The sequence below is a fragment of the Pinus tabuliformis genome, chromosome 5_1, assembly GCF_031772625.1.
Source record: "Pinus tabuliformis cultivar Carrire ecotype Pingquan chromosome 5_1, CPIR1, whole genome shotgun sequence".
Classification (NCBI taxonomy): Eukaryota; Viridiplantae; Streptophyta; class Pinopsida; order Pinales; family Pinaceae; genus Pinus; species Pinus tabuliformis.
In genome coordinates this window covers 902637163-902654185 of record NC_142305.1, presented here as the reverse complement: position 1 = coordinate 902654185, position 17023 = coordinate 902637163, and the positions used below count along the sequence as shown (strand labels likewise).

The 17023-nt window shown below is 34.6% G+C and overlaps 1 protein-coding gene across 1 annotated transcript; it reads right to left on the bottom strand.

Annotated features, from left to right (window-relative positions):
* Positions 1-13300: 13300 nt before the first annotated feature.
* On the bottom strand, positions 13301-16726 carry LOC149167731 (uncharacterized). Its single transcript, XM_089430576.1, has one exon. It carries the CDS (start codon positions 16724-16726, stop codon positions 13301-13303), a length of 3426 nt encoding a protein of 1141 aa, XP_089286702.1.
* Between the last annotated feature and the right edge of the window lie 297 nt (positions 16727-17023).

The window sequence follows — 17023 nt, the reverse complement described above, 5'->3', positions numbered from 1 at the left end:
TTTTAATTAATATATTTATATATCAATGAACTTTAGAGTATAATATTGTATTTTTTTTTAAATTATAAATACCTTTTGAATATTTATTGTTTTTTCTTTTAAAAAATCCTTTTTAGTAACTCTTGCGAAAAAACAGTTTTTTTCTCATCTATAATGTTTCTTGAAAAGCAAACTTTCATTTTTATATTATTTTAACCTTTAAATATTAGTTGCAAAATTATGAGTTGCAACCGAGATTAGCAATTCTTCCATGGCTACAAAATATGACACAATTATTACAATGGCAATGTGTCAACTTGATTTGTAAACAATGCAAATTCAAGGTGTATTGATCATATAAATGGGGTATGATTGCAAAGAAATTACCAATACAAATGGTTGTACTCACTGCAACCAACGTATTGATAATAACAAAACGTGGGATAATATAATAATAATAATATTGGATTTTAGGCATATGTGATTCATTTCTTTTAAGTTGAATCTCGGAGTATCTACAGTGATAATCGTACTTGTCAATGTTTCAAATCCCAACAGGGATCCATCATCAGGACAATGATAATGATAGGATAAATAGTATTAAGATAATTTGATTTCAAAGAGATGAGGTCGGCTTTAAAATTTTTATTTATCTTATTATAAATTGTATTTATTATTTTTATTTTTATTTTTTAATTGATATTTTTAATAAATAAATAAATAAATACTTTTTCATTTTTATTAATACTAATAGATATTGTATAATATTATTATAATGTGACAATTTTGTAATTATTAATTAGTTTAATTAGTTAAATGGATCTTATTAATTTTTTAGTTATTATTATATCTTAATTCTAATTAATTAATTAATAATTATCATAATAATAAAATTCATAATTAATGATGATAATTAATTAATTTTATTATTATAATTATTAATAATTATAATAATATAACTAATTTTATTATTATAATAATATAACTAATTTTATTAGATTTAATTAATTAATTAGTTACTAGATATTATAATTAGATACTAATTGCTATTGTAAATGCTTAACAATTAATATTTATCCTTAATTATTTTATTTCAATATAGGATAAATTAAGATGATTTATTATAATTTAATTGATTAATTAATTAATGGAAATTATAATGACCAAATGTTAATATATATGTTAATTCCAAAATGAATGGTTAATAAGCTAAATGATATTATAATAATTAATTGTTATTATAAATATTTATTAATGCTATAATAATAATAATTATTATAAATGAATTATTAATTGAATTGAGGCTTCTATGATCCATGTCGAGATTATGAGAATTCTTCGGCGTAAATCACATGATAGTACATTTGTCGACGCGTTTCGAACTAACGAGTGTGGTTCATCGTCAGAACAAGTAGATTTAATCAATCAATTAATTAATAGATATTATAATTAAATAATAATAGTAATTATTTAGAGATTAGTTATATTAATAATAAGAATAATTCATTTATAATAATAATAATTATTATAACATTAATAAATATTTATAATAACAATTAATTATTATAATATCATTTAGCTTATTAATCATTCATTTTAGAATTAACATATATATTAACAATTGGTCATTATATTTTCCATTAATTAATTAATCAATTAATTTATAATAAATCATCTTAATTTATCCTATATTGAAATAAAATAATTAAAGATCAATATTAATTATTAAGCATTTACAATAGTAATTAGTATCTAATTATAATATCTAGTAACTAATTAATCAATTAAATCTAATACAATTAGTTATATTATTATAATTATAAAATAAATTAATTATCATTATTAATTATGAATTTTATAATAATAATAATAAAAAATTAATTAATTAGAATTAAGATATAATAATAACTATTTTTTTTAATAAGATCCATTTAACTAATTAAACTAATTAATAATTACAAAATTGTTACATTATAATAATATTATACGATATCTATTAGTATTAATAAAAATGAAAAATTATTTATTAATTTATTTATTAAAAATATCGGTTAAAAAATAAAAATAAAAATAATAAATACAATTTATAATAAGATAAATAAAAATTTTAAAGCCGACCTCATCTCCTTGAAATCAGATTATCTTAATACTATTTATCTTATCACTAAGCTCTTCTTCTATCATCATTGTCCTGATGATGGATCCATGTTGGGATTTGAAACGTTGACAAGTACGATTATTACTATGGATACTCTGAGATTCAACTTAAAATAATAATAATTTTTTTTTTAATATATAATCTATTTTCTTCTATTTTTTTTTTGCATTTTGCATTTTGCATTTTGATTTTTGATTTTCTTATATATAATTTATTTATTTTATTAATTTATGGCCAAAGGCCTCATGACAAGATAAAGAATCTCCAAACAATCTTTCTGTGGCTAAAAGCCTTGATTGCAACAACAACGAACTTGACGAAGATCGATGGCCAATGGTCGGATCAAACTGACTTTGTGCAGCAGTTAAGTGACTAGAGGATCGAACAAATATGATACCAATGTAACGAACAAAATTCGTATACACAACAAAATACTAAGAAGATATGATATATGTAAATATCCATGATAGGACAACACTATTTATATAGATGATATGAGATATGAGATATGGTGTTACAAATGAGGGGGCTCGCTTATATGCCTAGACAGGCTCCTTTCATAACTGGTCATGTCCTTAGAGACATGCCTCTTTAGTAAATAGTTATTGTTTAATTAACTATTATTACATTTATTATTTATTTATATATATTTTATTCATAACAAAAAATGGCAAAATTTTCTGAATGTGAAGTTCATATATCTTATTTATGATAATTAATGGGTTTCACCTTTAGTAATTGTTCTTAAAAAGAACGATAAATGACATGTTTGCATAGATTAAGTTTTAAACACTTTAGTAGGAAAATAATAATTCTTTTTCTTGATGGCTTTAGCAAATAGAATAAAATCCAAATTGCTCCAAAGGATTAAGATAAAACCACATTTACATACCCATGGGGAACATATGCTTAAGGTTATTAACCTTTGGGTTATGGAATGCTCCTGCTAATTTCAACGTGTTGTTCTAAGTATTTTATCTGACTTGATTCATGATTGTGTAGAGTTTTATAAGGGTGATTTTACCTGTTATGGTAATTCTTTTGAGGAAGCATTAGAAAAGCTTGAAGATGTTCTAATTAGATCGAAGAAACTAATCTTTTATTAAGCCATGAAAAATGCCATATGTTGCTTACTAAAGGAATTGTTTTGGGTCATTGTATATTAGCTACAAGTATCAAGGTTGATCTAGAAAAGATAAAAGTCATTTCTAAACTTCCAGTGCCAAAGACTCAAAAGGATGTAAGAAGTTTCTTAGGTCACTAGTTAGATAATTTTACAAAAATAACATCATATGGTTTAAATTGCTTATTAATGATAGCGATTTTTTTTGGAATAATTTTTGTTATTTTTTTGAAACATTAAAAGAAAAACTTTCTAAAGCACTTATTTTAAGAGGGCCCAACTGGTCTCTTCCTTTTCTCATATCCACCAATGCTCTAGATACAACTTTGAAATCAATATTAGGACCAATACGCCATTTACTATGTTAGAAAAAATCTGACATTTGTTGAGTTGAATTACATGGTCACAAAAAAAAAATTTATTGCAATTGTACGAGCCATAAAAAAATTCAGACACTGCATTACTGTATATAAACTTTTATCCATACTAACCATTCTATCATTGTATACCTAATGAACAAAACCAATCCCAAATCGTAGTATAACTAGGTGGTTTTTATTGCTATAGGAATTTAATAATCCCAAATCACGGTATAACTAGGTGGTTTTTATCGCTACAGGAATTTAATATCACTATGTTAGATAAACTTGGAAAAGAAAATACAATTGCATATTTTCTTTCTCAGATCCATAATGGAGGTGAAAGAATTCTTCTATATGAGGATTTTCCTTATAAGCATTTATGTGCAATATCTATTGAATCTCCTTGGTTTACAAATAGTGTGACTGCAAGAAAGTTACCATGAAACCTATCATTAAGAGAAAAGCAGAAGATTGTCAAACTAGGAGCCACATCTTCCTAAATTAGAGGGAATATCCTCCACACATGACATGATTTGATCATCTAATGGTGTGTACATGAAGGTGAAGTATTTTACATATTATATGCATGCCATGACAAGCCATGGGACATTTTGCTAACAAAATAACAACCTACAATGTCCTTCACATGGGGTATTATTGGCCTACCCTTTTTAGAGATGCCAAGAAGTATGCGAGGAGTTGTGATAGTTCTCAACACAAGGGTCAACTAGTACAAGTTAATGAAATGCCCCTACAACCTCAATTGCTTATAGAGCATTTTGAAAAGTGGGCTCTAGATTTCATGGGACCCATAACTCCAATGTCAAAGAAAAAAGTTAATTTTGGGTGTGGATCCTTAAAATTGTTGCAATAATAATCATAGGCTACCTACACATATCATATAATCTCCAAGATCAAGAGGCCTTTATAATTTCTCTCAAGTAGTTGATTTAAATAGAACCACCGTATGACACATAATTTGGTTTTTAGGTAGGGATTTGGGCCTCGAGGAAAAATAAGTACCTATTTGGGATGGTTACGTTGATAAGCTTAGATATATCTAGAAACATAAGGATTTAAAGGGCTGAATAATGCTTAAACAAGAGACAATATTGAGGAGCGTTTAAATAATTGGTGTGAAGGTACAACGTATAAGGGGTTTTGAGCTTTTCCTTTGATAGTGGTGTGAACAATATGGTTGGCTAGGAATGCTAAATTTTTTAAGAAAAAGACACCCCACCTTATAATGTGCCATGAAGGTCTAAACATTTTGTATTTTACAAAAATCCTCTAGTTTTTGAGGTTTGTAAACATATAGCTTAAGAGAACAGTGAATGGGATTTAAGGAGATGAACTGCTCCCGCTGCTGTGCGATTTGCGTGACCTAGCCTGGGCTCACGCTGCCCACAGTCGCCTCCCAGCGGCCTCTTGTTGCGCCATTTGAGCAAATGGACTCTTCAGAAAATGGAGAGCCTCCTCCAGATCACCAATAGGAACCTGAAGATATTGCAAACGCATTTGCTTCCCTCATTTCTGCAATGGGACCTCCAAAAAATAGGCCATCGGTAACTAAGTTTGTTAAGAGATTGGATGATATTCCTGAAATCTCCCTTCCTCATACTCTTCCTTGATGAGTAGCACTGTCCCTTGCAGAACATGGTTTGGTTGGACAATTCATAGGTTTATGGCCATCATCGAAGTCTGTTCAGAAATGGGTTGAAAGAAATTAGACTTCGTCAATCAATGGGAAAATATCCATAAGGTTTTGTGGAAGAGGGTACTACACCTTCCATTTTGAAACAAAAGAAGACTGTGATTTAATCTTCAGGAATGGCCCATACTTCATGGACATGAGAGGACTATATCTAAACCGATGGACCCCTGATTTTGACCCTGAAATGGATGTACCTTTGCTGTGCTAGTATGGGTCAGATTACCTCACATCCCTCTTCATTGTCGGGGAGACAAATCAGTAAAATCCATTGGTAATGAAGTGGGAAAATACATAGACATATGTGAACCAAAGGAGAACATGCATGCATGTGTTAGGATCTGCGTAGAAGTGGACCTAGGGAAAGGCCTCCCAGAAGTAATAAAAATCAAAGCCAATCAATGGACGCATATACAACAGTTAGACTACGAACAAATCCCCTTCAAGTTCAAGGTATGTCATGAATACGATCATTTCGCAAATAGATGTTCAAAAAAGAAAGAAAATGAAAATGCAGAAGAATTGGAAAATAAATGAGAACAAGTAAAAAAGAAAAAATCATCCACCAAACAACCCCTCCCTCCCTCATCACAGCCTCAAACTGATATTGATCCCTCCTCGCCTTCACCTAATGCAGAAATCCCATCATCTCTCATAAACTCTAATCCCTTTGGCCCCTTGGAAGAGCCCTCAGATCCCCCCTCACCTCGATCCCCCCCCCCCCCCCCCCCCCCCCCCCCCCACCCCCCAGCTCCCCTATCATGTCCTTAATCCCTTTAAACCTCCGCTTTGCCCCACCCCCATCAGTGGATCGAATATTAACGAGAAATCACTCCAAGGAGTCCTTCCAAACCTCTGAACATAAAAAAAAAGCAGGAAGGAAATATAACAAGGAGTTGAGAGATGAAGCAACAACTAAGGAGATGGCTCTAGGCATGCAGCAACCAATGGATTCTTTCTTTGGGAAAAGTTTTGGAAATAATGACAAAACCCAAAATCAGCATAGAGGGAAAGGTCCCTCAACCCACCAAACAAATAAGTAATGATCGTGGTCTCCTGGAATTGTCATGGATTGGGAACACCCTTCAAAGTTAATGCAGCAAGAGATATTTTAGCAAAAGAAATCCCAGATATATTCATGATTCAGGAGACCAAAACAAGCAGCCAAGAAGCGGAAAAAATGATAAAAAAACTAAAAAACTATGAAGGAACAACAATACAAGCTATAGGGGTCTCAGGAGGAATCTGTACACTATGGAAGAAAGGAAAATGGGAAATGATGCAACAAAAAAAGGAGCAACATTGGATCAGAACAGACCTTAAGGAAATAAACACCAAGGACCAATACAGCTTCATAAATATTTATGCCCCAAATCACTACAGGGAAAAAGAACATTGCTGGAGCACAGTACAAGAGACTCTAAATGAAACCCAAAATAGAAAGGTGATTCTGGGAGGGGACCTAAACCTGGTACGAAATATTGAGGAGAAATTTGGAGGGTCCTACCATGCCGACCCATCCAGGGAGGCTCTGGAAACAATCATGGAACATAACAAGTTAATTGACATCCCACCAAGTAATGGGAAATATACATGGAATAATAAAAGGGTGGGAAAAAGCAATATAAAAGAAAGGCTGGACCGTATATTGGTTCAAGAAAATATTGTATCAAGCTTCAACTCAGCAAGATAAAAAATTCTTCACACCACGGCATCTGACCACAAGTCGGTGGCAATCATTTTGGGCAAAATGGACAACCAAGGGCCTCTACCTTTCAAGTACAACCCAATATGGGACAACAATGAAGACTTCAGAAATTTAATCTCAGATGTATGGGCACAGAAGGTCACAGGTTCACCTCATTTTGTGTGGGAGACAAAATCAAAAAAATTGAGAATTGAGGTAAAAACTTGGTCAAGAGAAAATGAAATGCAAAATAAAAAAAGGAAAGCAGAGTTGAATAAAAAAATGGACAACATGCAAGAGGCAAAGGAAAATAAAGAGGAGAACAAACAAGATTATCTAAAAGAAAAGGAGCTTTTCTGGGAAATTTACAGAGAAAATAGAAGAGAAGAAGAAGAGATGAGATTGAAGTCAAGAAGTCTTTGGCTGAATGCAGGGGACAAAAACACAACCTTCTTCCACAACTCAATGCAAATAAGAAGAGCAAGAAATCAGATAGACAAAATTCAAGTAAATGTGCAAGAAATTAAGGGAGCAGAGGAGCTGAAAAAAGCATCACATAATCACTTTAAAAACCTCCTGACAACGAATGAAAAAACAACAGATTACGAGAACTTCCTTCAACACACTAAAAAATAAATAAGAGAAGAACATAAAGCAGAAATAGCTAAAGAAATCTTGGAAGAGGAAGTAGTGGCAGCAATATGGAGCCTCCACGCAGACAAGGCACCGGGGCCAGATGGATTCACAATAGCCTTCTATAGGCAGTATTGGAAAACCATAAAAAAGGATTTCTTAAGAACGGTAAGGAATGTTTAAAAAAAAATGGGAGGCAACACGAAATCATTCTATCTAGCATTAATTCCAAAGGAAACCAATCCCTCCACCTTTCGTAGATTCCGACCAATCTCCCTTTGCAACTCCTCCTACAAGATAGTAACAAAGATCATAGCAAACAGAATCAAGAAAGTGCTCCCGAAAATAATATCCAAAAATCAGGGAGGCTTTGTTCCCAATAAGCAGATTATCGACAATGTTATTGTTGTACAGGAAGCCATTCACTCAAGCATACAAAGAAAAGAAAAAGGAATTATCATAAAACTAGATATGGCAAATGCTTTTGACAGGGTCAGCCTACCATATCTATTGGCTGCTCTAAAAAAATTCGGTTTCTCAAAAGAAATAATAGAGGTAATACAAGCATGCATCACGGACCCATGGATAGCACCACTTATAAACGGAAGACCAAGTGACTTCTTCCAGAGCACAAGAGGTTTGAGACAAGGATGCCCTCTATCTCCTTTCCTCTATATTATAATGGCAGAAACTCTAAGCATAGCACTAGAAAAACAAAGGAGAGAAAGAAACATTACAGGACTCCAAATCACAAGAGGAGTCAAAATCATTAACCATTCTCTGTTTGCGGACGACACTCTCTTGTTGGGAGGGGCCTCAAGCATAATTGCTAGAAGATTTAAAAAAGTTTTGGACGATTTTTTACAGGTCTCTGGTGGTCTCTTAAATAACACAAAATGCAGAATATATGGCTGGAACACCTCCCCCAGAATCATGCAAAGGATCTCACAAATTCTCGAGATTCCCATTCAAGAAAGATGGACTCACTTCTTTTATCTAGGATTACCCATCTCAAAAGAGAATCTGAAAGCAGAACTATGGATAAAACAAGTTGAAAAAATGAAAGATAAAATCCAAAAGTGGGGTATGATGTGGCTTAACATGGTAGGCAGGGTAATTCTGATTAAAGCCTTACTCACGACACTCTCAATTTATCAGTATGCTACAACTTTAGCATCGGAAAGTGCTCATAAGCAAATGGAACAAATAATAAGAGGCTTCCTCTGGCAGGGAGGGAGACAAGAAAACAAAAAGTTTAGTCTAGTAAAATGGGAGCAAGTCACATTACCGTATGAAAAAGGAGGATTATCCATAAGACTTCCTGGCCTAATGAATGCTGCATTAGGAATGAAAATTATATGGAGAATGATAACAAGCAAGGAGAGCTGGTGGAAAAAAACTCTCGCCACAAAATACATGAGCCAATCGAGAACAAAGTTACTGACTGAAAATATTCCAATTAGACCGTGCACACAAGTTTGGAAGCTTGTGAAGAAGATAACACCTCTAATCAGCAATCATATTTCTAAAATTCCAGGCAATGGGAAAACAATCTTAATATGGGAGGACAAAATTATGGGGAAGGAGCCCCTAAACCTCCTTCCGGGCCATGAAGACATTCAAAAATGGATGAATGATAGAGGCTTGAAAACTCTACACTCAATCTCCAAATGGGAAGATCGAAATTGGCAAGAATGGCACACCACAGGAATTCCTCCAAATCTGAAAGGTCAATGGGACAATCTTAGGCAGCACCTCAAAGGAGCAACACCAACAAGCATTGAGGAAGAAGACACTTTTTCTTGGGATCCAAGCGGGGGATGTTACACAGTCAAGACAGGCTACACAACTCTACAAGAATAACAGAACCAACACGACTGGGCTCCATGGAAGTCAGTATGGAAGATTGAAAGCCTCCCTAAAATCAAAATCTTCATATGGACCCTATTAAAAGGGAAAACTCTCACCTCTGAAAATCTCAAGAAAAAAGGGTTTCATGGTCCATCTAGGTGTCCTATGTGCCTGAAGGAGGAAGAGACCATTCAACATATTTTTTTGGATTGCACAATAACTAAATAGTGATGGAAACAACTTTCAAGTCCCCTGGAAATTAATTTAAATTTCTCCAAAACTTTTTTGGATTTATTTCGAGATTGGGAAAAGGCATACCCCTACTCGACAAAGAAAAAGGCAACAATAAATAGGTTATGGAAATGTCTTCCAGCAGTTATGTGTTGGCAAATATTGCTTTCAAGGAACAAGAGTATTTTCAAAGACCAAACACCAAGAATAGGGAGAATTTTATGAAAAACTCGGGCCTTGATATCTGAATTCCTAAATAATAAAGGCACTACTGCAATTGATTACAATCTCCTACAGCAAGAAGAAAGAGACTGGATCAGTAAAGCAACAATAAAAAACAACGAGAAAAAAAGTCTCATGCATACTCCTATAGCTCAGAACTAGAAAATCCGATTAAGTGAAGAAGAACTCACAAAATGGAGAGAAAATAAAAAAAGTTCTTGCCTATTCTTTTATGGGGCATCTAAAAACAACCTAGGGAAAGTAGGCACGGGAGATATCATAATTGACCCATGGGGGAAAGTAATGGTCTCCCATGAATGGGGATTCGGAGAAACTACAAACAATAAAGCAGAAGCATACAACTTGTTAATGGGCTCAAGGATAATTAAAAAGAGGGCCATCAAAGATCCATTAATAATGGGAGACTCAGCGGTCATCATAGAGGCAATGACAAGCAAAAAAAATCCTTGAAATTCAACCATGAATAGGATATACAAACAAATAAGAAATAATCTTGACAATGCAGGCAAGGTTACATTTAAGCATATTCTGAGAGAGCATAATAAAATAGTAGACAAATATGCAAATAAGGCAACTGATAGAAGTGAAGGAGACATAAGGGAAAACGAGGAGCTATATTGGATTTAAGAGATCTGTGGTTTGTATGTTTTGAATCAGTGACCGGAGAATCCACAGTATGAACATTTTTATGCCAACGTTTCAAATCCCAAATGGGATCCATCATCAGGACTTATGAATGATGATAAAAGAAGAGCTGCTTAGAAAGAAATAAATAGTAATGAGGATAAATTTAAGAATCAGCACAATGTCGGCTGGGATATTTATTTATTAATTAATTTTATTAATTTAATTTTAATAAATTTTTATTTTTATTTTTATTTTTACTGTTGAGTTTTATATATTAATATTTATTGAAGAGTTAATGCATTAATTCATAACCTAATGATTAAATTATTGTATTGTATTAATATTTAAAAATTATTTAAATTTTATTTTATTTAGAAATAAATAATAATGAAAATTTTTATATTAATTAATTTCTATATAAATTAGTTAATATAGTAAACTAATTCATATTACTAAATGTTAATAAATCAAATATTTAATAATGTTAATAGATAATAATAGGGTTAAAATATTAATAATAATTAATTAATAATGCTAATAAATATTAATAATATTTTAATTAATTAATGATTATTTAATAATTAATTAACCGTAATTAATATTAATAACAATTAATATATCAATTAATTGCTAAATGAATTAATTAATAAATCAAGTTAATTAAAATAAATAAATGTTAATAATGTTAGAAAATCAATATTATTAATAGAAATTAAAAGTGTAAAACTATTAATAATACTTAATTAATAATGTTAATAAATATAAATGATATTAAATTAATAATCACCTAATAATTAATTAATAGAAATTAATATTAATAATCATTCATTATTTCATTAATAATTATTCATTATTATAATAATTATTCTTTATTAATAATTATTATATTAATTATTCATTATTTTAATTAATTATTATATTGATTATTCATTATTTTAATTAACTATTATATTAATTATTCATTATTAATAATTATTCATTATTATAATAATTATTCTTTATTAATAATTATTATATTAATTATTCATTATTTTAATTAATTATTATATTAATTATTCATTATTATTATAATTATTCATTATTAATAATTATTATATTAATTATTCATTATTAACAATTATTATAATAATCATTCATTACTATATTAATAATTATTCATTATTATAATAATCATTCATTATTATAATAATTATTCATTATTATTATATTAATTATTATAATAATCAATATATTAATTATTAAGCTTGGACAAATTCTATATAGTAATTAATTAATATATTAATTATTATTAATATTAATTTCTATTAATTAATTATTAGGTGATTATTAATTTAATATCATTTATATTTATTAACATTATTAATTAAGTATTATTAATAGTTTTACACTTTTAATTTCTATTAACATTATTAATATTGATTTTCTAATATATATATATTTTTTTTAACAAAGTCGGGTACTTATGTATTATAAAACCAGCATTACAGAGTTCCTATTACATACGGGAGATGTTTCTGAAGTCTGAGGATCAAAAGTGGGTTCGCAGACCCATATTCCTCGTTGCTTCTTTTGATTTAAACAGAAAGCAAAACAAAGGCGACTATATTGCCTAACATAGGAACCACCTAACCAGCTAAATTTACAATGCATCCCTTATGGAAAATGTTGTGTGACTGAATCATCCGGATTCCTGACACTTGCCATGGTTGAAGCTTCCGCCTGGTAACTCTGGGTAAGGGAGCGGATGTGCTCCATAGCCGCCTCCAAGTGGCTGCATCTCTCTTTCAATGCTTCAATCTCATTCTTGCTTTTGTCCAATTTTTTGCGCTTTGAGTTCCTGTCTGCATGATAATCCTCTTGCAGCTCTTTCAGCTGCTTGGTCAGGCTGTTGATCATGATCGTGTGGGCCTTACACATGTTGCAGTCCCTGTTGTTGAAAATGTTGTCCAAAAAGTTACCGGGTTGTGCCTGATCCGCTGGGGGATTCTGCTGTTCAGCCATTCTGTCAAACAGAGGATCGGAGCTTGAGGGCTGGGAAGACCCGTGAGGAGCTGTGATCGGGGCTATAGAGGGAGGAGAGGGGATGACACTGAGATGCTGACTCAGAAGATAGAAGAGCGACGTGCTCAGAGGGCCGAGAGTGAGCTTCGGGGATATGCCTGAGACACTGCTGCGGTCCAGAAACAAAGAAGTTAGCGAATATAAGCCAACATAGAATAAAACTATAGTTACCAAGAGCGCGCTGCAGAGCTCTATCTCCTGATGAAGGAAGAGGCCGTCCACGGGCTGCCTTCTGATGCTGGAGTCGAAATGCGGATGCGGAGCTTTCCCCAGAGCAGTGCGATTCCTTGGAGCCCGACTGCAATATATAATATCATGGAGGATCCGCATATGCTTGGGTCGATTCCGAAAGGATCTACTCTTGGGAGAGGAGAGGTCAGATGATTTGATTTGGCTGCTGACAAGGAGTGTGCGAAGGGAAAAGACACTAACCCATACCCTGAGAATGGCTGCGTGGATCAGATAATGAATCCCAAAGAGATATGAATCTATGATTAGATTCAGGTCATGAGGGCGATTCGAATTTCGATGGTACCAGGTAGAGCAGAAAAGAGATTTGGGGAAGGGCCAAATACGGAGGGGATTATTCCTGTGGTGACTAAGATTCTTGGGAGAGGCGATGGGAGAGGCCCGCTTAGGGGATATCTTTCTCATAAACTGTGTCATTCTCCTTGACTTTACCTGTTTGCCTTCCTGTAGCCTTGTTCGCTTGTTCATCTGCTTCCACATTGTTTGCTCTGAGGATGTGTTTGAAGGTGACATCGCCAAGAGACCTGATATTTTCCATTATCCTTACTCTGATGTTGTTTAATGCTGTTTGTCTGAAGTCTTTCCCAGAGGTTAATGCTGCTATGATGATAGCAGAATCGCCAAGAATTAAAAGGTTTCTCAGGCCAAGTTTCCTGGCAATGGAGGTCCCAAGAAAGAGGCTGTATGCCTCTGCCTTATTGTTTGTCATGATGCCTAGACCCCATTCAAAAGTGACTATGTTTCTCCCTTGACAGTCCTTGATAACTCCACCTGCTCCCGCTTGGCCCGGGTTGTTCTTTGATGCCCCATCAAAGTGGAGGGTAGGGCGGTTTTGATTATGAATCCAGTTTTTAACTTCTTCCCTAGTCCCTCTTAGTTTCCAGTCCGTGTTCCTCTTCCCTGTATTTTCTTTCTTCTGAGTTCTCCTTCCACATTTGAATTTGCTGATCCACTCTTTGACTCTTGTATCCGTTGGTTCCAGTTCTGCCTGGTTAATGCCATTTGCCTCAATGGTCTCGGTGATAAGCGCCATCGTTTTGGCTAGAACGCTGGAGATGCTTGGCTTTTTGCTCTTAAAAATACACTTGTTTCTGGCAATCCATATTTGCCAGCAGAGATTGGCTGGGATGCTGATCCATATCCTTTTGACTAGACCCTTGCATTTGCCGGGATGAGGGTAGCTATTTCCCCATTGTTTCTGTAGGATAGTGATTTGGTTGGGAAGATCGCTGATGCTTAGGGGGTTAGTGATAAGATTCCAGCATGCTCTTGCAAAGTGGCAGTCTATAAAGAGGTGGTTAATACTTTCCTCTGCATCCTTACACATGCAGCAAATTGATGGGCCTTGAATGCCCTTCTTCCGGAGATTTTCAGCAGTAAGAATTTTACCATGCAGAAGGGTCCAATTAAAAAGCTTCACCTTTGGTATACACTCAGTTTTCCATATTGCTTTCTGGAGTGGCCAATTGTTAATTGCTGAGGCGTTTTGCAAAACTTTGTAGCCCTCTTGGACCGTGTAGTTACCCCCATTAGGGTCCCAAACAAATTTGTCTTCCTCCCTTCTGTTTGTGGGGGCAGAGCCTATAAGCGAATTCTTGAGCTCAACCCATAGGTTCTTAAGGTCATCAGGGAGGGGAAGAGGTCTCCAACCAGTCCAGCAGTTCTGATCCCAAAGAGAGATGTCATAAAGAGTTTTGATCTTTGCCTCTGCCATCCATCTTTGCAGTGGCCTGTAGTTAATGATCGTTGCCCTTGCCTCCTTGCCCATTATCCTGTCCTCCCATATGTTGATATCCTTGCCATTACCCGGAGCTCTTGATATGCATGAATTAAGTTGAGGAAGAGTCTTTTTGATCAGCTTCCAAACAGGGGTACAATGTCTTTCAATGATGTTTCCTGCAAGGATGTTGCTTTTGATCCCATTTAAGTACTTCCTCTTGATGACCTCTGTCCACCAGGTCCCTTTCTCATTGAGAATTCTCCAGACCAATTTATAACCCATTGCCATGTTTGCTAGTCTTGGTATCCTGATTCCGAGCCCTCCTTTTTCTAGGGGAAGAGTGACCTTGTCCCACTTCACCAAGCTGAACTTTTTTGTATCTTGCTTTCCTCCTTGCCACAGGAAACTTCTGATGATCAACTCCATGTGCTTGTGGATGCCTGCCGGGGCGAGTGTGGTAGCAAATTGATAGATTGGGAGGGCTGATAGTATGGCCTTTATGAGAATGGTTCTACCTGCCAAGTTTAGCCAATACACTCCCCAACTCTGAAGTTTCCCTCTCAATTTCTCGATTAGTTTTGCCCAGATCTCAGCTTTGATTGTTTCCTTGGCTAAGGGAAGCCCTAAGTACATGAAGTGGGTCCAATTCCCTTGGGCAGGGATTTCCATGATTATGGAGATTCTCTGGGTTATGTTTCTTGGGACATTCCAGGTGTATATCATACACTTGTTGTTGTTTAGTTTGCCTCCTGAGGCTTGAAGGAAGAGTTCCAGAATTTTTTTGAATCTTCGGGCCATGATGCTAGAGGCTCCCCCTATTAGCAGAGTGTCATCTGCGAAAAGGGAGTGATTGATTCCCTTAGATCCTCTAACTATATCCACCCCTGTAATTTCTTTTAATTTGCGCTTATTCTCCAAATGTAAGCTGAGGGTTTCAGCCATAATAATGTAAAGAAAGGGTGACAACGGGCATCCCTGCCTCAATCCTCTTGTACTCTTGAAGGCAGTGCAGGGCCTTCCATTAATGAGTGGAGCTGTCCAATTGTGGGAAATGCATTCCATGACCCTGCTTGTAAAGGACTCTGAGATGCCAAATTTCAATAGGACTGCCTGAAGGAATGAGTGGTTTACCCGGTCGAAGGCATTCGCCATGTCCAGCTTGATGATCATACCCCTCTCCTTCCTGGATAAACTGCTGTGAATTGCCTCCTGGATGAGAATGACATTGTCCGTTATGTGTCGCCTAGGAACAAAACCTCCTTGATTCTCAGATATGAGGGAGGGAAGGATTTTTTTTAGCCTGTGCGCCAAGATTTTAGTGATGATTTTGTAGGAAACGTTACACAGGGAAATAGGGCGGAATCTATCAAAAGATTGGGGGTTTGGGTCTTTGGGGATAAGAGCTAAATGAGAGGACTTAATGCTGCTGCCCAGTTTGCATTTTGTAAAGAAGTTTTTTGCCATTCTAATATAATCTTTCTTAATAACTTCCCAATGGGTTTTGTAAAAGGCCACTGTAAATCCATCAGGGCCTGGAGCCTTATCCGATGGCATGCTGTGAATAGTCCTTTCTATTTCCTCCTTCGTGATCTCCTTTTCTAATTCTGTGTTTTGTTCCTCTGAGATTTTGTTCTCTATTATATTTAGAAAATCCGGATTTTCTTTGTAATGGGGATCAGCGGATAGAAGATTTTGAAAGTGACGAGACGCTGCTTCCTTGATCTCCCCTTGCTCTGTTAGAACTCTGCCCTCCATTGCAATTTTCCCAATATTGTTCCCTGCTCTCCTCAGTTTGATACTGTTATGGAAGAAAGAGGTGTTCTTATCGCCTGATTTGAGCCAGAGGCACCTCGATTTTTGTCTTTGCTCTTCCTCTTCCGCTCGATTCTGCTTATATAGTTCCATGTACAATTCGTTTTCTTTCCTTAAGTCTTCTTCTGTGTCTTGGCCCTTTTCTGTTTCTTGATTCCACTCCTCAAGTTTCCTTCCTCTGTTGCGAAAGTTCTGGCCCATTGCTTGATGGCTGTCCGTAGAATTTTGATCTTTGTCTCCCATATATAGTGCGGGGAGCCCATAATTTCTGTTGCCCATTTCTCCTTTACCAGGTTCCTGAAGTCTTCACTGTTTTCCCACGCTCTGTTATATTTAAAGGGTATTGGTCCCATATTTTCTCCTTTAACCAGATGCAGTGCCACTGGTTTATGATCTGATATATATCCTTGTATTACTGTGCTTTGGATCCTAGAAAAGTTGGCCACAATTCTTTCTTGAACCAAAATACGGTCCAGCCTCTCTTTGATGTTGTTTTTACCAGTTCTCTTGTTTGACCATGTGAAGCGCCCGTTCTGAGGGGGAATGTCCACGAGGCTGTGAGTTTGGATGATTTTT